The sequence below is a fragment of the Malurus melanocephalus genome, unplaced genomic scaffold (assembly GCF_030028575.1).
Source record: "Malurus melanocephalus ecotype Western Australia unplaced genomic scaffold, MMel_1.1 scaffold_277, whole genome shotgun sequence".
Classification (NCBI taxonomy): Eukaryota; Metazoa; Chordata; class Aves; order Passeriformes; family Maluridae; genus Malurus; species Malurus melanocephalus.
The window spans coordinates 455,752-480,632 of NW_026623509.1; the positions used below are offsets into that span (position 1 = coordinate 455,752).

Consider the following 24,881-nt stretch of genomic DNA (forward strand, 5'->3'; position numbering starts at 1 on the left):
TCATCYTGCACTGTTTCTTTGGGATATTTTGCTCATTCAGGCTGCAGCAGCTGATGGGCAGAGTGTAGCAGCCCTCACACTTAATACTGAAAAAATTTGAGTTGAGGGACTGTTTTAGGCTAGATTTAATGGGAACTACATTTCTAATATGGGGGTGTACTGCCTTCAGCAGCAGCTGCTTAAGTTTTTGTCAGATTTGCTCTGAGTCCAGTCCTGGAGGTTGTTAGCCCTTTGTTGTTGTTTTGTTGTTGTTTGTTTTTGATCATACCACTCTTCTGGKTTGAAGTGAGGGATATTTTTAACTGCTGTATATTAACTTAAAAGACAAAACCCTTTTTTTTTTCTCTCTCTGATACTCTCCTTTAGGTTGTCAACCAGAAGGATTTAGAATAATGAGAAGGTTGTGACCATCAAGGGGGGATGTCATCTCTGCCTTCCTGGGACTGGAGGATTGAAAAGGAGAAAGGACCAGAATTGTTTGATACAGGCTGCTTTTGAGTGCTGGCACAATCTGCTGTACCCTGGTGGTGGTGGAAGAACAGGGCAGTCGTTCCTGTTTGGTTTTGTGGTATTACCACAGTGGGGTCACCATGAATGTGACAAGTTTATTCTCCTTCACCAGCCCGGCAGTGAAGAGGCTGTTGGGGTGGAAGCAAGGGGATGAAGARGAGAAATGGGCAGAGAAAGCTGTTGATGCATTAGTGAAAAAACTGAAGAAGAAAAAAGGTGCTATGGAGGAGCTGGAAAAAGCACTAAGCTGTCCTGGTCAGCCCAGCAACTGTGTCACAATTCCTCGTTCCTTGGACGGCCGGCTCCAGGTGTCGCACCGGAAAGGGCTCCCACACGTCATTTACTGCAGAGTGTGGCGCTGGCCAGACCTGCAGAGCCATCACGAACTGAAACCTCTGGAATGCTGTGAGTTCCCCTTTGGTTCAAAACAGAAGGAGGTTTGCATCAATCCCTACCACTACAAGCGGGTGGAAAGTCCTGGTAGGTTCTTCCGTGTTTGTACCTTTAGACCTTATCTGAACAATGCAAAGTGTGGCAATTAATCATGTGACTCATCGGCTTAAATAAGCAAAAGTGGCTGTTTGCACATGTCAGATTCTTCCTTGCAGTTTATCTGGATGTAGGTATTAATTAGCAGTTCTCCCTTTCACGTGGCAAATGCTTCACTTGTGTAAATGTTTTATCACTACACAGARGTAGTCTTAGTATGTGCCTCAGGTGCTGGGCCTGGCATCATCTGGGAAGGTTGGTACTCACTATCCCTCAGGTAATTTGGTGTTTACTCAACTGTGCTGATGAGTGAATTTGTATGAAACATTGCAGGCTAACGTAAAGGATTATTTGCATTATCTGTGCATGAAAAMCATTCTGACACACAGTAGTAGTAATACTACTAGTAGTATTTCCAAATTGTTATTTCACTTTATCACTTTAGTTTCTTCATCCCACAGAAAATAATGCTGTCTTTAGGACCTCTTACAATTGTTGCCTTTTGAAAAGACTTCGAGTTTAGACAGCGGAATATAATCCCTCAATTTAAACTGTGGTAGCACCATTTGATTATATGGGAAATGTTAGTGTCAGCTGTTCTGCGAACACAGTTTGCTTACCTGTTACTCACTGCCTTCTTTTTTAAGGTGCCACCCATTCTCTTTGTCTCCTCTTCAAAGGCCAAACCTCTCTTTGATAACTCCATGCTTAATTTAACTCATGCAATTTTATTATCAGGGAATACTTCCAGGGTCTGAGAGGAACTGTGCTTGGATGTGTCACCACTAGTCTCCAGCTGTTTGTGAGGCTGTACAGGGACAGCTGCAGAAACACACTGCAGGCATGGGTGGACTTCCCTGGTTTAAACGTGGGAAATCCATCATGTTAGCCATTTCATAAACTCTGCAGCTGTATGTAGAGTGGCAAGGATACACAGAACCATGATGGAAATGAAGTTGTTGCAAGATTGTTTTGCTGTGGATGGAAATTGCATTTGTCTTGGATCTGCAATGCACACTGCATATCTTGATTTTAAATATTTCCATTTGGTGTGTTGGTATTAACTTGGAAATCATGTGAATGGCAGATGCAATACCCATAATGTATGCATTTATGCAGCAGCAGCTTGAACAAAGGAACTCAACACTAGAAAAACAGTTCTTTAAAAATCCAAAATTAAAAAAGTTCYTCATAATTTCATTTTAAGTACAAGGGGGATCATAAAACAGTCATGTCCTTGTATTTCTAGCTGTCTGCATGTGTCTGGGTTAGTTGCTTTTATTCAGTGTTCCAAAGTACTGAAAATTATGATTTCTGAAACGCCTCTTTTTCGGTCAGACCGAGCAACAGTAGGGCTCTTACTGTAATGCCAAATTACATGTTCTAGCTAATTTTTCTTTCTTTAAAAGCAATTACTGAGTTTCAGAACCTTCTCATATGGACCATTTATGCCATATTTGAAACCAGGTATTTGCAAATATCCTGTCACTTCACAGAGGTTCACTTAGGTTGGAAAMGACCTCTGAGRTAATTGGGTCCAACCTTTGACCAGACATCATGTCAACCAGACCATGGTTCTAAGCACCTCATCTAACAGCTTTCCTTAAACAGCTCCAGTATCCTTTCCTTTTCCACCTCCCTGGGCAGTCCATTCCAACATCTAGTCACCCTTTCTCTGAAGAAATTCTTCCTAGCATSCAACCTAAACCTCCACAGTGTTGAGGCTATTCTGTGTTCACTTAAATGAGTTACACAAGATAGAATAAAACTTGCAAAAGATGTCTAACTAAAATGTACATTTTAGGCTGGGTAAGTAATGTAGGAGGGGTTTGTATTTGGTCAGCCACAGATTGTTTTAAGGGATGTTGCACAGAGCTGGATGGGGAAAGCATGGCTTTTGGAAACAGGTGGTAGCTGAACTTCATTTGGCTTAGAGAGCTGTGCTCCTTAACTTCTGACTTCTTTTTTCCTGTCCCTTCCCTGTTGCTGTCCTCCAAGCATGGTCTTTATTTCCTGACGGTCACTCCCAAATTCTGCTAACCTTCTTTTCCCATTTTTGTCAGGACATTAAACCATTGTTGTGGCCTAAGTGCTTACACTTTGAAATTAATGGGTAGTGGGAATTCATGCATGAATCACCATTTACAACGCTCTATGGACTTGAGCAGATATCAAGGTTTGTGTTTCCCAGTTTGTCATCACAGCCAGAAGGCTTAGAAATGTGCTTTCTCTTGACAAAGCAAAATTGGAAGCTCAGATTGTATATGAGTGTGTGTTTGTGTGCAAGGTACATCATAAAGTTCTGCTCTGCTTGACTCTGTAACTGTTCCGTGCAGAACCAGTTACTCAGAGAGCTGATGGGTACGATCCATGCATGGGATGGCATCTRTCCTTTCATTCTTCTGCTGATTGTTGTGTGATTTGTTTCAGCATTGTGTAAGGTCTGAGGAATGGATTAGTGGTAAATCCTCAAATATGTAAAGTCAGGTAATGGCCTTTGTTGGGAAATCAGTGCTGTGGATGCATCTCAGTTTCCGCAGTGCCAGAGGCATGAATGGATTTTCTACCTTGATACCTTATTCCATCCTCACTGTGTAGCTTGTGAAAATAAGCTTGGAAAATGTGAGAACTGGCACTCTGGTGTGTCTGCCAGCTACAAAGCTACACCTGAATCCAAGTGAGATTTTTCTGTTAGCCAGGCTAGATAGGAGCAGGTTGAATACAGTAACAGGAGGCAGAAAACTATCAGCGGTCTCAAATAGGGGATCTCCCAGCGTCCCTCCACACAGAGGGGAATGTGGCATCTGGCAGGCATGTGGGTTTGTGCCTAACCAGACCTGGAGGCTCTGCACAGGCATGGAAGCCTGCCTGATTCTGTGATGCATCAATCAGGAAAACTAAACTCACAGAAAACTACTTTTTGGCACAGTTAACTTGGCAAGCTCAGTGCCCTCAGCTTGCTCACTGTGGAGCCAAATGGGGGCACAGGGTGAAGGTGAGGAAGGGTGGCTGTCCTGTGTCACTGGGACTCTTGTTCAGCCTGGAACCAATGAGCTGATAGAGTGATGGAGCTCTGCTCCATGGTGAGGTGCATGGACTGCTCCTGCTTGCTGTGTTGTGCCAGCACAGCTGTTCCCGTGGCCTTGTGCTGAGCCAGATCACAGTCACTCTTTTCCTCCCCTGCTGTGTTATCTTTCAGGCTGATCAGGGCAGCACAGGGGCTTTCATCCTGGCTGCGGGAACATCTGTACCAACATGGCCYTGTGAAGGACATCTGGGAAGGAGTGCGGAGGTGGAAGGACATGAGAGGAGAAAGTAGACTCTTGTTGCTGGGAGTGGAAATGCAACCTTGCACTTGAGTGCCAGGAGGAAATATCTCCAAGATGGGTTACAGTAGTTCACTGCTGCTGTTCCCTTCRTCTGTTGTGTGCAGAATTATTTCTGGAGCAGAGTAGTTAATGGCTGTCAGATTTCTCCCTTGGCAAGGCAAAGCAAAGCTTTTAATTAAGGAGGGCARGGTCTGAATTTGATGCCTCTTAAGAGCTGGCACACTTAGCTGAACTGGTGTGCTTGCTTGGCTGAATCTACTTCTTCTSTCCAGTTTTATTTTTTGGTTTAGAGATGTTTGTTGGGATTATCCTTAAGTATGATCAAGACTTGAGAAATAATTAGGTGTACAGCATACACAGAGGCTGTGAAGAAAAATCAGACACGGTGTTTTTCATTCCTCTGAAAATGCCACAAATGACCTCCAGGTTTTGCTGGAGAATGTGTGAAGTCTGTCCTGAGACTTCCTTCCTGTCTTTTATTCMTTAAGTTTCTGTGGAGATACAGCCTCTGCTGCTTGCCTCTCTCCTTAGTTATGTCAATGGGACCAGGTGAAAGATACCATGCAGGATTTAGGGGGGAAAAAAGCCTGGATCCTGTTTGCTCTAACAGCAAAACAAAATGAATGAAATATGGAACAGGGAAGATGAAGAAGTGCTTAAATCTTCAGTGCTATTAAAAATAATAAGTCACACCTCTCATGTGCCTTTAGGGGGAGGAGGTTCAGTTCTTTTGCCTAGCTAAAGGGGAAGGAAGGAAGATGAAGAAACTGAATTTTTAATTTTCTGAAAGTGTTGTTGAACACCAGCTCTCCTCCATTCTGATGCAGAGTTGTGTTTGCCTCTATTCAGTGTCCTTGCCCATCATCCTGCTAGGTTTTGACTTTATAATTTGTTACAAGGAGGCAAAAGAGAARTTAACTTCTTTTCGTGTTTAACGTGTGGAGGTGGTTGAAGGTGCGGTGTCTCTGTAAATGGCTATCCCCAGTTTTTTGCAATTACCAGTAAAGTGTAGATAAAAAAGGCTGGATGGTTTTCCTCTGTTAAGTTTCTCTTTGAAGAGCTGGCTGCTTACATTGGGAGGCTTTATGAAGCTGATGGTGCCAATGTTCCAGCCAGACTGGGGGCCAGCAGTGGTCACTTTTTTTGTCACGCAGATAAATAGACTGTCATAATGGTTGAATTTTCAATTCTGCCTAGAAATTGTGATGGTCCTTTCAATTATAACCATGAATTGAAAGTGTCTTCTGCTTCAGCAAGCTTGTTGTTGGCCAGAACATTTTACCTGTATGTACAGCTGCTTTTTGCCACAAGAACAGGCCAGGTCCCCAGGCTCTGAGGAGAGCAGTAGGTGTGTCATGCTGGTTTTGTTCTTGGTGTGGACTCTCTGCCTATGACTTTAACCTGATTATTTTCATATTTGTCTTTGATCTCCTCTGCTTATTGCTCTCAGTGAGGCTCTGTAAGGCAGCACACCTACCGCAGGCTCCCACAGAGCTAGACTTGGTGGAGGATAATGCCAKCAGTGCCAGGCATCTGGGAGAAGGGGAGAGAAGAGGAGGGTAGAGGARAAGGCACCAGGGAGGGCAAAATTGCTGCATCCCTTCAGAATTAATATGTAGAACCAACTTAGAAAATCCTTGTTCCTCCTTGATTCCCATAGCAGGATTTCTGCACCTCTGCAGGCTGTGAGTGAGGGAGCTGAGTGTCACCCCCCMAGAAGTTTTGCTGTACGGCCGTGTGTCTGCTTGGGTGGGACTTTAAAAATAGCATTGCTACAACAGGTGGGCACAATTATAGGATGGTTCCTCAAAATAGCAAAAGCAACTGTCAGTTTGCTTGGCAAGCAGTATRAAACTTCCTTCATTTTGGCTTTGCAGAATTCAGTTCTAAAATTGCCCACCAGAGCCGATCTGGGGAAGGGGAGTTGAAATAAGGAGGTTGAAGGAGGGAATGGTCTAACAGCAGGGCTTTCCTTGTCTAGCCTGCCACGTGTCAGAAAAAGGAACTGCAATAAGGGATAAAAGTTGTCAACAAAGATACATTTCTGTACTATTTYGTGTGTGTTTTCTTTCTTTGACATTAACCAGAAGCAGATGTTTCTTCTGATTTGAAAGACCAGGCTTCCAAGTTTTAACCTAACTCAGTAGGATGGTRACTGTGGTTTTCGTACAGGTAATTTGAACTCTGGTCTGTGTAAATGTCTGAGTTAATACACACTATCRCTGTGACTTCCTCCTGCATCAGGACTGCTCCTCCACCAAATCTGCTCCCACACTAATGTGCATACAATTAGTACTAAATTCTGAAATGGACCTTGACAAATGTCAGTTTAATCAGAATGTCAGCTTATCAGAGCATCCGCAAATAAAATCTWATGTTCGCTGAATATTGTAATGCAGGAAATGTCCTAATATTATTACTTGTCAAATGCATTTAGACCAGATGTCTGATGTAAAAGCAAAATCAGTAAAGTAACAACTGTTTTGCCTTTTTTTTTTTTAATACAGTCTTCATTTATAACTGTGAAAAATTACGAATCAAGCTGTGGGGTCTCCCAAAACTGCAAAGTAAAATTAAGAGTTGAGAAAACAAGACAGCTCTCAGCTTCTCCTGGAGTGGAGAGTTTGTCTTTCTGTCCCCCAAAACAGGTTGCTGAATAGCTKCAATTTCTAGAACAGAGGTTTGAAGCAAAAGTCTAAAAGACTTTTGGAACTTCTGGAATTCTGCTCTTCTGGAATTCTGGAACCTCTGCTTTTGAGAAACCAGCAAAGCAAAGCTGATAACACAACCAAGGSCTATTAGAAGAGCTTTAAGTAGTTCAATCCTCAGAGATTGCTTTTGACACAATGCTTATTAATTTTATATTTTTGACTAAGAAGAACTCAGGCAACATGAGAAAACTTAACGACAGAAAATGTTTTCTCTCTACACAGCGTTTTACTGTTCATAGGTGAGATCTTGGCRAGGCCTTGAAGTCAGAATGGTTCAGTGACTCTCTCGTGCTGCAGAGAGCAAACCAAACTAAGCACGTTCAGCTGAGCATGTGTTGGTACCTGCTCTGTTCCCACCGTGGGACTGGAGTGCTCATCAGGATGCCACAGCCAGCTTCAGCTGCTGTGACCTCAAAGGCAGGAAATGAAGCTTGGAGTCTTCAGGAGAGTTCAAATTTGTTAGTTTAACACAGCTGCTCTCTTTTGTTGATTTTGGGGTTTTTTTTTCTTCTCCCAACTCTTCCTTTTTGATATAACTTAGTTTTTGCAGGATTTTCTTGTTTCCAGATAGTGTGAACTTTTGTTTTAGGATTTCCTTCCTTCCTTCCTTCCCAACCTGYAGTTCTGTATTTCTGGCAAAACATACGTGGCTTTACATAAATTCAAATGCAAATGCAGCTATATAATGCTTGGAAATCAAAGTGCTTTATCTAATGRTAGTCTTGTCAGGTCTTCATTAGCACAGAGGGCCATGTTATGGTACAAACCCTTCTACAGGACATATGTCAGCCAAGTCATAATTTTTAAGAGCAAAAAGTACAGCACCAATTGCTTATATTATTCTTTTTTCATTTATTTTATAAATAAAATTTTTGCAGAAGTAGTATCTACTTTGGCAAGGAAAGTAGATCAAAGTCTGCTTGCATATATGTTTCCCCTTGTATTTCATTACATGGTCTTTCAATTTCCATACATGGAAAGAGAGATACCTGCCCAAATTTTCACATAATATGCAAGGGGTGTGGAAAAAATGAGCCCTTGAGGGAAGCTAGCTGTCATCTGGGCTTGTGTAAGATAATCAAAACCCATCTGCATAGAAAATATGCTCCTTTGAAAGTACTGCAGGTCCTTTGGAGTGGATTCGTTTTGGGGTTTTCATAGAGAAACTTAAAAAAAAATTATGTTCATAAATTGGAGTGTTTCTGTGTTTACTAAAATCATTATCTTTGGAACGTGAAAATAGAACAAAAAAGAAAAGCAAGAATATCTTTRTTTAGGATAGCGCAGCTGTTAGTTTTCTGAAGAAGAACAGGGTGACATGCTGGAGATTAAAAGAGTAGAGATCAGTAAGTTTCTTCAAAGGCCACCATTCCTTTTTCATAAAAGCATTTCTTCCTTGGTGTGGTTAGTCAGAACATTTATCTGAACAGCYAGGTTGCCTTTGGTCTGTCTTCTGTATTTTTGGCATTCTTGGCTCCTAGATGAAATAGCCCTGTGGGTGAAATTGCCCTGTAGCTCTGATTTCTTTAATACAGCTCCTCTTGTTTGGTGCAGGCGTACTTGGTCTTATTTGCATGGTAAAAACAAGCTCCCCAATTCCCAGGCTGTCTTGACAGACGRGGAATCTCAGCTACAGTTCCATAAACATACCCAGCCTGCTTCCAGGGGGTTTRTCTTCCTCTTGCTTATTAGTAACCTTGCTGGTAGTAATCATGAGTTAACTCTCAACTCTAGGTCTGCATTGACTGAGGAGCTGGGGAGCAAATTTAGCCACGGTGTAGCACATAAAAAACTTTTAATCCGTGTTTGAAGAATTACAGAAATCAAGCTGTCGGATGACTTGTGGTTCTGCTCCATTAACTTTAATGAGGTTGAGTTTGCAAATCTGTTGCAGTAACTTTTTAAGACAACAGTATATTCAATAGTATATTTCCTTTAACTATACACTGATGATACTGATGATAATTTAAAAAAAAAAATATTGTGTATGTGTTCCCTTCTGCTGAAGAGGAAGGGAGGAATTGTGTTTGCAAATGATTAGAGCCACATCCTGCAGAGATCTGCACAGCAAAGATGTGCRCTGCTTCATTATTTTATAGCAACAGGTGTGCTGGCTTAGCACCGAATAACTCTCTCGTGCTCTTTCCCCTTCAATTACACTTCTTCCTGGAGCTGGCAGCTGCAGCAGAGATCAGCCTCCTCCCCTGCTGGACTGAGCCTCAGTAATTTGTTATTCCATGTGGTTGAGGTCTGCAACCTGACCAGAAGCCTTACACAGGAGCGAGAGGAGCAAGAAGGGTGTGCATCCCCCTTTATGGTTTGAACTCCTAGCAGCCTTCCATGCTCCAAAAGGCCCAGTCCCTGCTCATGTCTTCACTCCTGAGTGAGCAGCACTCARATTAACTCCTCTGTGGCTTCCCTGCAAAAAACTGGGAGCTGCAGAGAGATCGGGTTATGGCAGTGGGTGACTTGGAGTTGGACTAGCTGGAGCACTGAAGGCTCTGTCCCACCTGATGTGGCCTTTCAGGGCTTTTCCTCCCCATTGGAGGTTGTGTATATGCAGGGAAGATGTGAATTAGGGGCAGCATTCAAAGTAAATTCTGCCATGGTGTTTTTGAGACTATTTGTACTGTATCAAYACCAGTTGTATTCTTTTTCCCACTCTTCTTGTGTATTTTGAAGAAGTTGGCAYTTAATCACTTGAGGTTGACGGGGTTGGACAAGAAGTGTGGGTTTGCATGAAGGACACCTGGGAAAAGGAGACTTGTTTTTATCTCAAGTCCTTCTGAACTTCACCAGTGGTTCTGCCCAACAGGAGAAAACATGTATATATACCTTGGGAAAATCTGGCACTGCATTAATTTAATTACAGAAAACATACAGAAAATATCCTGTTCTCCTGCTATTTTAAAATGCTGTAAATCATGTGGCTTCCTCTGATGTCATGTGTGTCATTGTTTAATGTGAGGTAGGGGGTGGGAAAGGTAGGTGATGTACTTTCTGCACAAATTAACTCCACAAAATTAATGGTTTGACCTTCATCCATAGCAAAGGAAGAGATAGGAAAGCTGTGTTTTTAATGCTTGGAAAAGTAAGGAAGAATCATAAAGACAGGAAAGGGAAAATACATTTTAACACATGATCTCATTGTTAATTTTTKCACTGGTAATTTGTTAGCCCAGCAAAAGTTGACTTTGACAATTAAATAGCACTTGACCTAGCTGCAAAAGGACTGCTGGGTTTAACAGAACAAGCTTAATTMTAGGAGACCCTAACATTCAGAGAGTTTGGCTCTGACATGTTGTGAATGAGATGTGTGATGTCCTGCTGAATGGTGTTTTTTTAAGAGCCTTTTCAAACAACATGTGAGAATGGCTGCCTTGGAGCAAGGAACAGTCTGTACAGCTGAGGGAGATGCAGGCTCTCCTRGGGTGTTTTGCAATTGGGAACTTCCATGGAATGACAGATGGATGTGTTCTGTTTCAGAAAACACCGTAATTAGGAACATTGCCTATGCCTTGTAAAGTRGAGTTGGTTTTTTACACCTAAAYGAATCTACTTTGAGGTGACATCTACCKCAAATACTTGAGATCTGTTGGAATYTCAGTGAAGTTGCTCTAAGAAATTGAGAGATCAGATAAAATCCTTAAAACGTGTTTCTGACGTGGGCAGCCTTAATTTCASYAGTGAKGGTTTGGGTTTTTTTCAGTGTATGTTCAATGAAGATTTCTGGRATCAGACTGCTCATGCATTAATGCCACYAGCAGGCAAAAATGGTGGCTTGATTTCTCCCTTAAGCATCTGCAAAAAAAATAAGAGCAAGGGAGACCTACATATTTTCTTTTTAGTTAATCTGTGACTTTAGGAATAGAGAGTGAGTTTTYAGTGTGGCATTCATTTCTGTCCCTTCATAAACATGAACCTGGACCTCAGACCTGGTGTCATGTCCATATATCAGGTGGTATCCTGGTACTCTTGGGCCCCAGGACACTGAAGTAAATACCTGAGTGTTGCTTCTGTAATAGCAAAGTGCTATTACACTTTGCTATTACAGCAAAGTAAAGATGATTCTTTACAGAAGAATAAAGGTGCTCCAGTGCCCTGGAAGAACCTTTTTGTCATGTCAAGGAAATGTTTAGGTTTTTGTTGATTTTTTTTTTTTTTTATTGATAATTTCTAAGACCACTCTCTTGAACAATAATGAAATGTGATTTTTTTTTTTTTTTTTTACAATTAATTTGTATTTCAACCTTTTAATAAAGCAGCTCCAAAACACCTTTCTAAATCTGAGTGATAGTTATGTATGTATAGGCTTGTTGTGTACACATGCCTCTGTTCCTCTTCTGTGTGCTCAGGTCTTGGGGCCGCAGTGGGAGTCTTGAGGAGCAAGGGTGGTAGCCTTGGCTTGTTTTTCCTGGGTTTTGTTGGATTTTTGGCACCCTATCTTAAAGGCAGGCTATCTGGGGGGAGGAGTGGGGCAGTTCTTCCAGCCCTACTGAGCCTTGGAGTTGGACAACAGACGTTCCAAAGGGGTAAGACATGAAGAGGACTAACTTTTTTATTTCTCTTCCGCTGCTTTGTGTGTGGACCTCCCWCTCCCAGACCTTGCCTCTCCTCTTGTATCCATCACCCAAAATCTCTGTGAAAAGAAGAGCTTTTAATCCTTCAGTTAGCTTGGACTTTACTGTGAGGCATGCAAAGATAGAAGCTGAGGAACTGGAAAAAGAGTTTATTCTTTTATCTTAGTGTATCTGGTATCCTGTTCATATCCCCACTTTGAAAGAGACCTTTGTTTCTCTGCTGAGAAGGCTTCAGAAGTGTGGTAAGACTCCTAGTTTCTGATGTTTCTCTGATCCCATAGTAGYACATAGTTGCAGCTCAATTGCTGCTCAGTTGGTTTTTTTGAACTGCATCATATTGTTTAAATTGCACATTTTGTAAACTGACTTGAAGAGTTAATAACTGTTTTAATAGTAACTTGTAAGAACACAGTCCAGGTTAAAAATAAAATTACAGCTGTTAGGACTAGACTGAGTTCAAGGCCTATTGGTAGTGTCTTCAAAAAAAAAATCTGTTCTTATTAACAAGGGTTTGGGTTACAGGCCATTAGGTGATTAGTAGGATCACAAGTGCAGGAGGAACTGCATGTCAGCATTGTCAGGCTCTTACTTCCCASCATGTCTTCGTGCGAGTAAAACTGAAGCACAGAACTGTGGTTTATTCTTGGCTCTTCTTCACTGGCCCTCTGTGAAAACCAGCTCCCATGTGGCAAACCTGCAGATTGGAGCTGTGCAGTAAYTGGATGTAAAGGAAAGAGTTCTTGCTTGGATGTGTGCTTCTAGGTTTAACTACTTTGTTTTTGAGGCAGATGTGGGGGAGGAAGAATGTGGGTTTTTTTCCCCTGTGTACCTTCAGAAGTGAGTCTCTAATGCTGTGGCTTTTCTCTCTTTCTCCCTTTGCAGTCCTTCCTCCGGTGCTGGTTCCAAGGCACAGTGAGTACAACCCCCAGCACAGCCTCTTGGCGCAGTTCCGCAACCTGGGACAAAACGAGCCCCACATGCCGCACAACGCGACTTTCCCGGACTCTTTCCAGCAGCCCAACAGCCACCCGTTCCCCCACTCGCCCAACAGCAGCTACCCAAACTCGCCTGGAAGCAGCAGTAGCACCTATCCACATTCTCCAGCCAGCTCAGACCCAGGAAGTCCTTTCCAGATGCCAGGTACAGTTGGCTTCCCTTCAGAARGGAGAAGGTGGTTGGACATCACTGCTGTCATGGGTTTTTTGCTTTATAACACCAAATTGTCAGCYAACACTTGTGTTCAATAGCAAGCTAAGAGATGTAGGGTAATAATGAGTATAGGATCTYTTTGGTAATATTGAAGGCTTTAATGTTGTGCCTCTTTCAAACTCAGTTAAAACAATACAGTTAAAACACAACACAGTTAAAACTTGTGTAGGGAGGGATCCAAAATATTCTGGGGACCAGCAGCAATTTAGCCCACCAGGCATGGTGTTTAATGCACCAGAAGTGTAATGATAGAGATCATCCTTGCTTAAGAAAGAGATGATCATAAGCTCAGAGCAAGGCTTTAGTTCTTCAGGAAAAGAATATTTCTCAAGGTGATCAGGTTTTTGCTACTTAATAACAATTTCTTTGCATAGTGGTGTAATTTCAAGAAGCAAATATACTTCCACTGAAAAACAGGCCCTTAAAATACCTCTTCAGGCTGTTTTACTACCTGAAGTCAGAGAAGTAAGAGCCTTCCTTTGTTGACTGGTATCTGTAAAAAATTCCATGAAGCTGCCTTTTTTTTGGTCTTTAATGCAGAGGGATAAAAATACTGGAGAAGCAGTCTGTGGTGGATTTCTTGATCTAAATGCTGGGAGAAGGATGCAGTACAAATATTAACTGGTGTTGTTTGCCTGTTTTYTTCAGGGGCTGAGGGGGAGGGTATGTGTAAACAAAGGAGCAGATTTGTGAAAAACTGTTTCCTATTACATGAAATTAATATCCATAGATTTCTGCTCTTGATAATTGTTTCAATTTTTTCTCTTTTGAGTGAAGACTACTGAATTTGCTGGAAGGAAGGAAAGAGAATTTGTATTGGCTTTTCTAAAAATGTGACAAATTGCTGTAAAACCAGCTGTCTTTTCTTTTTTCCTTTTTTTAACGTGATTGCTGTGGTTGGGGCTCTTCCAACAGAGATAAAAACCTAACAAGGTCTTCCTGRATGCTGGCTTGTGGAAGTTCACTTGATCTTTGAAGGTCTGTTCTGTCCACATGCCCTTAATGTCAGCAGCTGCAGTGAAGAAATTGAATTAGAGGGGAGGTCAGGGTACTGATGTCCTTGATGCTTAGCCCTGGACAATTGTCCATCTTGCACTAATGGGGAAAGAGGCTGACTTCTGGAAAATACAAAATAAAGGGGCAAAGCAGTTATCTTTGAAAACTTTCTCGGTACTGATTAATTTGTTGCCTGTGGYCTTGGAATCTTGTGCATGACCAGCATCATGTTTGCGCACACACAAACATTTAAGGCTTAGCAAAACATGGGACTCAAAATCCAGTGCATTTTGTTAAGCTTTTAATGCAGCCCTGTTGCCATCTCTGTCTTTCTCTGCTGCTTATTAATCCAGCTGAGGGTGTTCAAGAATTAGCAAGGCACCTGCCAGCATTAGATGCAAAGCTCTCAGTAAAATACCTGCTAAACAATAAGTAATTAATAAATTCCATGAACATGTGTTTTCTTAAAAAAAAATCCAGACAAAACCCCCCAGACTTACAAAGCATTCTCCCGCCTTTGACGCTGGTTTGGTTTTCAGAGTTTTGGGAGCCCCTGTGATTATTTTTCTGTGGTAGTTTGCAATCCATACTCTCAGTAATGGAAATAAATGTGGGATGAGCAGCAGCAGAGACAGCGCAGTGGTAATCGAATCCCAGCTTTTGCAGGAAAAGCTTGCAGGGATCAGGCAAGGCTTTCTCACTCTTGGATGTACCTCTGTGCAATTGATCTGGAGGAGAGTGTCCTCTGGTGTATTGGGAAATGGTGACATTGGCAACTTCCTGCAGCTTCTAWGAAACCTTTTGGGAAACTTTCCCAGAAGKGGAATAGCAGGTGAAGGGCAGTGTTGGCTGGGACACTTCAAACAGGGCTGAAAGCYGTATGTCAGTGAGTGTGGTCACTGTGCACGGGCTTGTTCTCTGCTGGTGTTTCAGCCCTAAATGGGACAGGACAGATACACTGACAGATAAATTCCAGACCCAGATGGCCACTTCTGTCAAATTTGACTTCCTGAACACTTTCTGCTGTTCCTAGTCTATGGAAACAGAGCTAATACTTCGCATTGACAATGATGACGCCCTGGATATCGTGAGATGTTCGCATACTTTGCTGGTGGAATTGTGTTGGAAACAGAAAAGTTTGAACTGAGTTTTCTGCTCCAACTTCTRTTCACTTTTAACATATTCAATATCTACACTTGTCTGGGCCCTGAGACCTCTTTGTGCCCTGATGTTTGTACGGCACTTTCCGGCTGCAGAACYGTGGGCTGGAAACACAACTGAGTTTTCTGTTGTGGCTTTGTGTGGGGGTGAAGCGACTTGTTTTGATTGCAATTGTGCTTAATATGCTCAGTAATTCTTTGCTTTCCTTATTTGAGGTCTGTGATTGCTTTTTCAGATTTCTGGTGGGTGGAAGTTTATAGCTGAGTCAGGCTGGAAGCATTTCCAGGGTCAAACTGTTTATGTGGATGTGTGGATATGCTTTAAAGAGAGGAAAGGACTCATGTATCTCTGCCTTTTCTATATTTAGCTGATACTCCYCCACCTGCTTACCTGCCTCCGGAAGATCCAATGACACACGATACCTCCCAGCCCATGGATACCAACATGATGGCACCTGCAATTCCCCCTGAYGTACATAGAGAAGGTAAGAACACTTCCTTCTTGTTTTTTGCTCCACTTCTTAGGACTGAAAAACCTTTGGAACTCACTGGTAATAACTAAATTTTAATTTTGGATGGATATTGTTCATGAAAATTTTTATCTGCAGAAAAGAAAAGAACTGCCGTGTAATGTTTCTTCTGTTGTTGTAAGGGATGAAATAGTAAAGCTGGAGATTATTTAGAAATGTAAATATTTATTTAAGACAGGAATCTATCCCATGACTCTTTAAAAATGGAAAATATATTGGGTTTAATACTTCCTTATCTCCAATCAACTCAAAGACCAAAGTAATTATATGTTTTATACTGGGAACTTCCACTAATCTCTGAACAGAAATGAGGCTGCACATTTCTGCATGTGATACTGAAATTACTGGTGTGCAAKCAAAGGAATGTTTCTCTCTTTCATTCATTTATTGGAGCAATTTAGTTAATGCTCTAGAAAACCTATTGAATTGTGGATGATAGTAGATAGTAAATATTGCTCTCCAAGAAAAGACTTGACCAGTCTGACCAGTCTTAAACTGTCAGTTATGTAAATGCCCAGAGACATTTTACATTGACAACTGGAGTATCTGTATTTTTTCCTCTGAGGAAGTGCCTCTTACAAAATCGTGCTTTTTTGTTACGTTTTTGTCCTGAATTCTAAATTTWAGTCTTAAATGTTCTGCTTTTAATAAGTTACCATTCTGGTTACAAGGGTGTGTGAGTTTTTGGTTTTTTTTTTGTATTTTGTGTAGTTCCACCCTCTGTTCCWTTTTTGTTTCATCTTTGAATCACGCTGTGATAACACTTGGTTCAGAATACAGAGTTTTCTGCCTGAGGTGTGGCATTGCTACAGACTTCAAAACTCTGTMTTTAAAGAAAGGCCTATTGCTTTATGTACTGTGACACAAACAACTTTTTACCATTGCTTGTTAAAGCCTTCACAGCAGCCGTGACTGCTAAGTAAAGGATTTGGTGCATTCATCACATTGTGAGAAATGGCCCCTTTAGAAAACACCTCAGTTTACACAGTTGTGGCCCATGCCAAGAAAGAGCAGCAAGCTGGATGCTCTGCCAGAATGATTATCAAGATCATGAGCATATGAACAATTTAGCTTTTGTGGTTTGGATTTTTTTGATTTTTGGGGTTTTTTGGTTTGTGTTCTGTTTGGTTGGTTGGTTGGTTGGTTGGTCGGTTTTTGATATTTGTTTTGCTGCTAAGCTCAAATGTCTGGTTTCAGGAAGTATATCTGCCCTCTTAGAACAATTTGGATGGCTTTTGTGTTGGCCTGTTTACTCTCTGCCTGGAAGGAGTTCAGTGTGTGATAAAACCCATTTGTAGCATTTCCCTTTTTTGCTGATCATACAGACTACAYTTTGTGTATATGAATAGTTTCCAGGAATTTTGGGCCAGAAGTTTACATTTTGGCCCAAAATACATTTATCARTCTTTATGCCTAACTGCAGACCTCTGCATGTATGTTCCTCTCCCAAAATGYGTGAATGTACTATTCCTCCATTACATGAGAGTTGATAAAGAGAAAAGGGTTTACATTTTTCTTCTTGTTCTKTACCATTCAGCCATTTAAAAATTAAAATGTTGTCTATTGATATTTTTCCCTTCTAGTAGTTTGGTACAATGGATTTTTATCTCTGTCTCTTGGTTAAAAATAAAGACTTTTGAGTGCCTTCACATATTTGTTATTCACATATGTATGCTGTGATTGTACTGCTTAAAAAAAGTSCTGCTGTAGGTTTTAGAAGAGTTTTTACTGTGAGCTTACTGCACCGTTTTTGTTGCAAACTTTTTAGAAGCTTGTTCTTCATGGTGATTTGTTAGTCTTAAGAGATTTGATTTAACAAGCTGCATCCTGTCAATGAAGTTGGGTAATTTCCATTGTTGGCCCATGCTGGGAATAGAGAGACAAAACGCACCTGCTCTGCATGACTTAAAGCAAATGTAAGGAAGTCAGTATGAAATCTGTGTGAGAGAGATATGATTAATTCTGTAAGAATGGCCAGCTGGCAAGATTTCTTCCTGACTTTGAGAACTGGGGCAAAGCTGCAGCTTTGATAATTGCTGGCATCTTTATAGGAATTAAAAGTGTAGTAACCTCTTACTAATAATTATAGACTGTTTTTTTTTCTTATTTTTGTTTTAGTTGTTTTTTTACAGTGATGTGAAGGGATAGAAAGTGTCAGAGTATCAGGAAAGATCAGCATTTTGCCAGTGTTTTTAAGCAAATTATTAGCAATAAACACTACGTTCAGAAGTTTTGTGTGAGTGAAGTAGGGTGTGTTGTCATGCTCTTGATTATTTGCCACCTTTTACATCTAATGTGTACTGCTGGTTTGAGGGAGACTGTTGGTTTTTTGTTTTCCATGTAACAGAAACTCACAGCAGTGTGATCTGTGAACAGAGGAAAATAAGAATACTAATCTTATTTGGCTGATATCATTAAAAACTTGGAGCTGGGAGAAGGAAACCTCTGGCCAGAAAAACAAGTTTTCCCGTAACACCAGTCTGATTTTCATTTTAAYGCTTTGCCCTGTAATTGGTATCTGCAAAGTTGATATTTTTGCAGCAAATCCCACTTTTCTATTCTTAGCAGTGAAATAGTGTCCTTCATTTAAAAKAAACCAGATAAAGCAGCCTCAACSCCTTGGTAGCCTCCTTTTATTTGGAGGCAGTTTAGCAATTTGTAGCTRTATTTGGCACCTTAAAGAAGGCRCACTGGGTGGAKATRGKWWWWKRARRARSMWKGRAWTKKKKGRMMYCCMMYKGGAAACATTTGGGTTAAGRCCTTTGGTATCATCTGGAGAAATTGTTTCCCATGCATAGTCACAAGTGTGACTTYAAGACTTCCATGTGTTTGTAGAACTTGAATGATTAGAAKCGAACCAGGAATTGCCTGTCAGCTTTCTGGAGCTGCTGAGGAGGAACTTCTCATTACCAGCATCTGGATAACTGTGTTATGAGAAATCTTTGTTATTATTGAACAAGTATTTTTTTTTGTGGTGAACAGTTAGAGATTTTGCATTTGGTAGCAGTTGATGAATAAAAGGTCCTCATTAAATACTCTCTTCCTCCAGTTCCTCTGCTCTCCAGCATGGTGTAACTGTTGGGATCCTGTGGGTTAATGCTTTGTTCAGCCTCCATTCCCATTAGTGTGTCTTCATATTGGGAATGTGTTTCATGCATGTTCTGCAGACAAATATCAATCTCTCTCAGGATTTTTGAAGTTTCCTACCATTCTCCCAAAAAAACCCAGGAGAAAGATTTGGTCACACTCTGAATGCTGAAAGATTGATCTGATGACTGTCTGTGTATGTAAGCTGCCTTACTGTGCCTCTTTGTAAAGGGAGAAATAGTCYGGTGTGCAGTTGGGTGATGCTGTTTCTTCCTGTTGCTATACAACATTGCTATAAGCAAATAGTTGACTTGTAGTTTGTTAGTGAAATGAACTGAAGTGGAAATCCATCTGCTAAACAGGAAAGAAAGCTGTGTTGTATAGTTGCAGCACTTCTTTGCTGTCTGGGTCTGCACTGTGGTATATTTAAGAAAATGGGGCAGGAATACAGGGGAGCTGCTTGGGATATGCCCAGGAGCTCCCTGCTATTTTCTGCTCTTACCTAGTGCCAGCCTTTGTCTCCTCTGAGTCTTGAGTTGAAATAACTCTACTCTGTGTGACCCAAATCTTCAGGGTTATGACTCTAATACACCTATTATTCCAGCTGGTGGCTGTAAGGTTTCCATTGTTGCTTTCCAGACATGCAGGCAGTTGCTTATGAAGAGCCGAAGCACTGGTGCTCCATTGTCTACTACGAGCTGAACAATCGCGTCGGAGAGGCGTTCCACGCGTCCTCCACCAGCATCCTGGTGGATGGCTTCACTGATCCCTCAAACAACAAGAACAGATTCTGCCTGGGGCTGCTCTCCAACGTCAACCGCAACTCCACCATTGAGAACACGAGGCGGCAYATTGGCAAAGGTGAGTTTGGGATCTGGCCGTCCATTTTGGAATGGAGTGATGTTTCTCAAGGTGTGACAACCTGGGCCGCTTCCCTCAAGAGTAAGCTGTTCTTCCCTAGTGTGTGGGAGAAGCACTTGTGTTGGTAAACATATAATTTTCTGGCCTAGTCTTATAAACAAAGTATTGTTCCTACCTGGTGTGTAATTACAGGAAGTGTTTACCCTTAATCAATTTTTAATTGCCTGAAGGCTATTGAAAKCTAAATTAGAATGAGAGGTTAAGGCAGTTTGTCTAATGAAATGTCTTGATTTATCTTAATTATTGCTGTATATGGAAATCCAAATTGTGGTTCTTGGCACCACATTTTTTAGGTAGCCTTAGTTCTAACTAAACTAGCTATCCTGACATGTATTTTGGGAGATAACGTGCTAAAACAGTTTCTTCCAAATGCATTTTTCACGGGCTGGTGATTCTTTCAGCAGGAATTTTGTGCTTCCTTTTTGTGTCTCTGACAGTCTTGCAAAAGAGAAAATCTTCACCTTTATGCCTGACTAATAGAGTCTTCTGTTCTGAGAACTCACCTGTAATGCRAATGGCAGGGAAAACTGAAAGGGCCATTCCTGCAAGGCAAATTTTTTAGATATTTACATTATTASTAAACTGTAAATTTTCTGAGACAGTTGAGGGTTCAGTATGCCCCAGCAGTGGGGTGTGTGTTTTACATGCCAATGCATGAAGAGGAGAAAAGAATTGAAGCTGAAGAGAACTGTCGGGTCCTTAAGTCTGAGCCCCCAGTCTGGAGAGCTTTCCTCTTCTTGAGAACTTGTGCAGCTCTCAGCAGTGCACCACACCTGTGTTGTGCCACTCAAGAGCTAATACTTCTTCCTTCTTTTCCTCCCCATCCATCTTCCCAAGTATCAGGATATTTATTTAACACCTCATTCATTTTTCCTGTTAAGAGTAATGCAGCTGCAGGCAGAGTTCTGCTGAAGCACTTAACTGCGTGTGTACCAAAGCAGAGCGTGGGAGAAACAAGGATGCTGTTCAATAAGTGGATGTGTACAAGTTATGGTGTTGTAGAACTGTTAGTCTTTGAGAAAGGAGGAGTAAATCCCAAACTTGAAGACATAGCCATAAATGTTTTTGCAGATCAGGTGGGAGTATATATGTACCCACATTGTCAGTGGTGAAATCTTAACATGACAGAGCACAGTCAAGTCTTTCTTACTGGACTGCAGTTGAGTTCTCTAATTCTATGTGTTCACCTCTGTGATTTGTGACATTGTGAGAGGTGAAAGGTTTAAAGAGCAAATAAGCCATTTCTAAACACAGAAGGTAAATTTTCTTGATTTCTCAAAACCTTTGGAATTGGCTCCTACTGACACAAAGGTTCTCTGTATGTTGCTGTTCTGGGGCTTTGCTGCCATGGATGGGTGAGCAGGCACTAGAAGGGAAAAGGACTGTAAAATTAGTGTGTACCCTCATTTGGCAGATATGTCTGCGGAATATAAAGGCCTTTTTTTTTTCCCCATCTAGCTTTCTGGAATTAAAGCTAGATGACAAAACTCATGCTACTCAATTTAGCATTCAGGACTTTTCCAGAGAATTGAGCTTGGGGCTGCTTTAATATCTACAAATGATGCAGCAGGTTTCTGCTCTCTCTGCTTACATTTCCAATTATGGTTTTACTTAAATACAATAAGAAAAAGTTCAAGTGGTCAGGTTTTCCAATAGAAAGCATCAAAGCTACTGTGCTTGCTGGTTCAGTGTTGTTGAATATACAACATGTTTATTCCCCTTACATATATACATGCATGCATACATACATACATAAATGCATACATAACCTTTCAGATTGCCTGCTGATGAAAGAGAAGAACAAAAATGAAGTTTTAAGAGAGATGATGCTCTGATATGCACTTAAGGCTTATCTCTTWAAGTAGAATCCTTTCTGTGGAGACAGAGCATGAAAACAGACCCAGTGTGAATTTGTCAACCCTCCTTATGCCAGCCTTCTCCCCGCAGGTGTCCATCTCTACTATGTTGGHGGGGAGGTGTACGCTGAATGTCTGAGTGACAGCAGTATCTTTGTGCAAAGTCGGAACTGCAACTACCACCACGGGTTCCATCCCACCACAGTCTGCAAAATCCCCAGTGGCTGCAGTCTGAAGATTTTCAATAATCAAGAGTTTGCTCAGCTRTTGGCTCAGTCGGTGAACCATGGCTTTGAGACAGTGTATGAGCTTACTAAGATGTGCACTCTACGGATGAGTTTTGTAAAGGTATGTGAACATTTGCTTGATATTATTTTGTAAGCAGAATTATTTTTTCTTAATGTGGTAATTTTGAACGGTCCAGTAACTCCCTTCATCAGCCTATTAATGGGTGTCGAATTTTAAGTATGGAATGCTCGTTAAGTCTAAGACAGATCTTAATGAATGAAGTATTTTTGGATAGAAATCCATCTGACCCACATACTTAGAAAGCTTGAGGTGACTTGTGGAAGATGTTTCTTTATAGAAGAACTCTAAATCATGACCAGCTGCTCTGAAATTAGGAGCTGCAGTCATTATTTAGAATAATATGCATGCTTTTCTATTCTAGGAAGGCATGCAAGRTCCAGATTGGTGATGTGGCTGTTGTGTGAGTGTCAACATAGGTACAAAAAGGCTGGTCATTATGTGAAAGTAATCAAATGAGTATTAGGATTATTCTGAAGGGTTTTTCATGTTGGGAGGATGGGAACTTTCAGATGTGTTACGACAGGGGTTCATCMAATGGGATAGGTTGTTTACAGCTCTGCATTCTACAGAGTTGTATGGCAGTGTTGCCTAAACCRTCAAACAGGACCTCTTGTGTATTGGAAGTTGCACTTAACAATGCTCAGAACTCCTGCCACTCATGCTGGGAGCTGGGAAGACTTTTCACTAGGGATTAATACAGAGCAGAGCACACTGTGCCTGCAGATGTCATGGTATCGTCTCCAAGCCTGCCCCAAAAATGGTTCAATTACAAAAAAATATTGGATGCTTTTAAATTATTTCTTTATGTCATTGGTAATTACTGTAACAGAATCAGGTATGAGCTGAAACAAAACCTGTCTTAGTTTGAGGAACAGTGTGATGGGGAGTGACCATGCCCTCTTGCTCCAAAGAGGAATTGTTTCTGACTTACTGCTCAGTTTATCATCTCCATCATCCTGAGAATTTGGTTTTTGTCAGATGGATGCCTCACCCCGTTTCTGTGTCAGTGTATCACCTCATCCTTTAGTCTATTGATCTGAGAAGAATTGAATATCCCCCTCTTCAGAGGCTTTTTAGGGACCTCAGGCAGCTGGCAGTGATGTATGGGGAAATATTGCACTGCCACAGGTTATGTCTTTAAAGACTTTCCATTCCAAGAGATCAAGAGATTTCAAACAATACTTTTTCCACATTTATGATTTTTTTAGCTTCTGATTTGTTTGTTGAAATGTGATAATAGTTGGTGGATCAAGGGTGCTATGCTAGCTACCCTGCTGATAATGATTGTTGGAAGTCGTTTCGGTAAGAAAGAAATATGCTTCTYGTGTATTTATTATTATAAAATAAGGTGATTTGTTTTTTCTTTCCCCATTTATGATTCTGTTTCCAGGGTTGGGGAGCTGAGTATCATCGCCAGGATGTAACGAGCACTCCATGCTGGATAGAGATACATCTCCATGGTCCCCTTCAGTGGCTGGATAAAGTACTTACTCAGATGGGCTCTCCTCATAATCCTATTTCTTCAGTGTCTTAAAAGGTCCCAAGCTCCTGCATTTTGGAAACAGTTGAGCCTTGCATGTACTTGAAAGATGTATGAGTCAGACACACATTTTTATTTTTTTCCCCCTCAACTGGCAACAGCTGAAAAAAAAGCCATGAAAACACTTGACTTCTGTGACCAACTGTTGGATTCAGAAAACAAAGATAAATAAACCCCTTTGACATACTGTTGCTGTAAAGAATCCTAGTTTACATTGTAATGTACTGTTGTGGAGTTGRTTTGCAGGGCTTAGTACAAGAGGGATGACGGAGCCAAAGGCAAGCTCAGTATGCTGGACTGAGTTCCCAAAGGATCTTCCTGTAGCCGGGTGCTCTTAAGGTTCTCCTTCCTTACATTCAGCACTCACTGGTTTCCCCCCGTGTCCTCTGGAGCTAAGAGTGGATGATGGCCAAGTCTGCTTTTTGCAGGCTCTCTTCAGTACTTCTCAAAAACATTAAATTGATGATTGCTATTCTCATTAAAAATACAAGAAATCATAAGGTTTGATCTCAGTAACTGTACTATCTCTGAAATTGTGTCCTGACCATACTGCTGTAAGAATGTTAGGTATGTTTTTTTGCTAAATGTATGTATGGTGTATTTGAAAGTTTAGAAAGTAATTAGATTTAGRCCATAAAGGAATTAGGAATATTTGAATGGGGGGAGGTGGGAGTGGGAAGGGAAAATGACAACTGAAATGTAGAATATATTGTAAACATAGTGTATTAGTTTAAACTGAGGTCTGAATTTTGTTGTGCATTTTGTTTTCATAGTGGCTTCATCTTGTTAGTTCTGACTATTTTTGCCTCTTCCTTTTCGCTCAAAGCAATTTTGCAGCTTATTTTACCCACGAAGAGGACAAAAKGATTAATTACTGCAGTTTGAAGGCTGCAGCTCTTATGTATTTCAAGACAAATTTGTACAGAGTGCTCTTTAACTATTGAGCAGTTTTATACAGTTTATGTAACAAAAGTAGGCTTTTAATTTTGTGAGAGAATCTTATTTTGCCAAACCTAGTAACTGTTAATTGTTTGGAYGACTTCAATATCCCTGTTTGGGTTTATTTCAAACTTAAAAAAATTATATATTTTTAATTTCTTTTTTTTACTGCTTGGTTTATTTTCTTCTCTTTGCTCTTTTATATTCATGTAAGCTGTAGTACTTTTAAGTACTTTTATTCCAAAACTAGTGAGTCCTCTTTACTGGAAATTTTGAATAAAACCTATTGTTATTGCTTACATTTGATTAAAACCTTGTCTTGTTGACTTCTTAGCAGACTCTTAAGAAACCASATAAAGATGTGGTCTTGGAGGAGGACCAAGTAGAAATGAAGATATGCTGAGCTTAGACATAATGATTAGTACAGGTTAGTAGCCCTGTTAAACTCAGAAGCGTGAAAGGAAGCTGAGCAGCAGAGATGAATGTTGTGCTCAGCCAGACACAGAATGCATCTGTCTCACTGTAATGAATAATAGCTCTTTTTGGAGGATAAGTCAGTCTTTTTTGTCTTTTCCCCTCCTTTTTTGGTTTTTTTTTTTTTTTTTTTTTTGAAGTTGATTCCACTGCTTGGCTCAGTATACATTTTTAAAATTAACAATTGTTCCCCTGCATAGGGGGAAAAAAATCCATAATGTTCAAATTCCTGTTGAGAAGA

General features: G+C 40.9%; 1 protein-coding gene across 3 annotated transcripts in view; it reads left to right on the forward strand.

The window, feature by feature from the left end:
• The window catches only part of SMAD1 (SMAD family member 1), a 43,493-nt gene extending 20,079 nt beyond the window's left edge, over positions 1–23,414 (forward strand). For all 3 annotated transcript variants that reach the window (XM_057376293.1, XM_057376294.1, XM_057376295.1), the window contains exons 2-7: positions 367–990; positions 12,502–12,759; positions 15,353–15,469; positions 19,241–19,462; positions 21,470–21,726; positions 23,078–23,414. In XM_057376293.1, the coding sequence (XP_057232276.1) occupies positions 591–990; positions 12,502–12,759; positions 15,353–15,469; positions 19,241–19,462; positions 21,470–21,726; positions 23,078–23,221 (1,398 nt within the window). In that variant the 5' untranslated portion in view covers positions 367–590 and the 3' untranslated portion in view covers positions 23,222–23,414. The remainder of the gene's footprint in view (positions 1–366; positions 991–12,501; positions 12,760–15,352; positions 15,470–19,240; positions 19,463–21,469; positions 21,727–23,077) is intronic.
• The last annotated feature ends 1,467 nt before the right edge of the window (positions 23,415–24,881 follow it).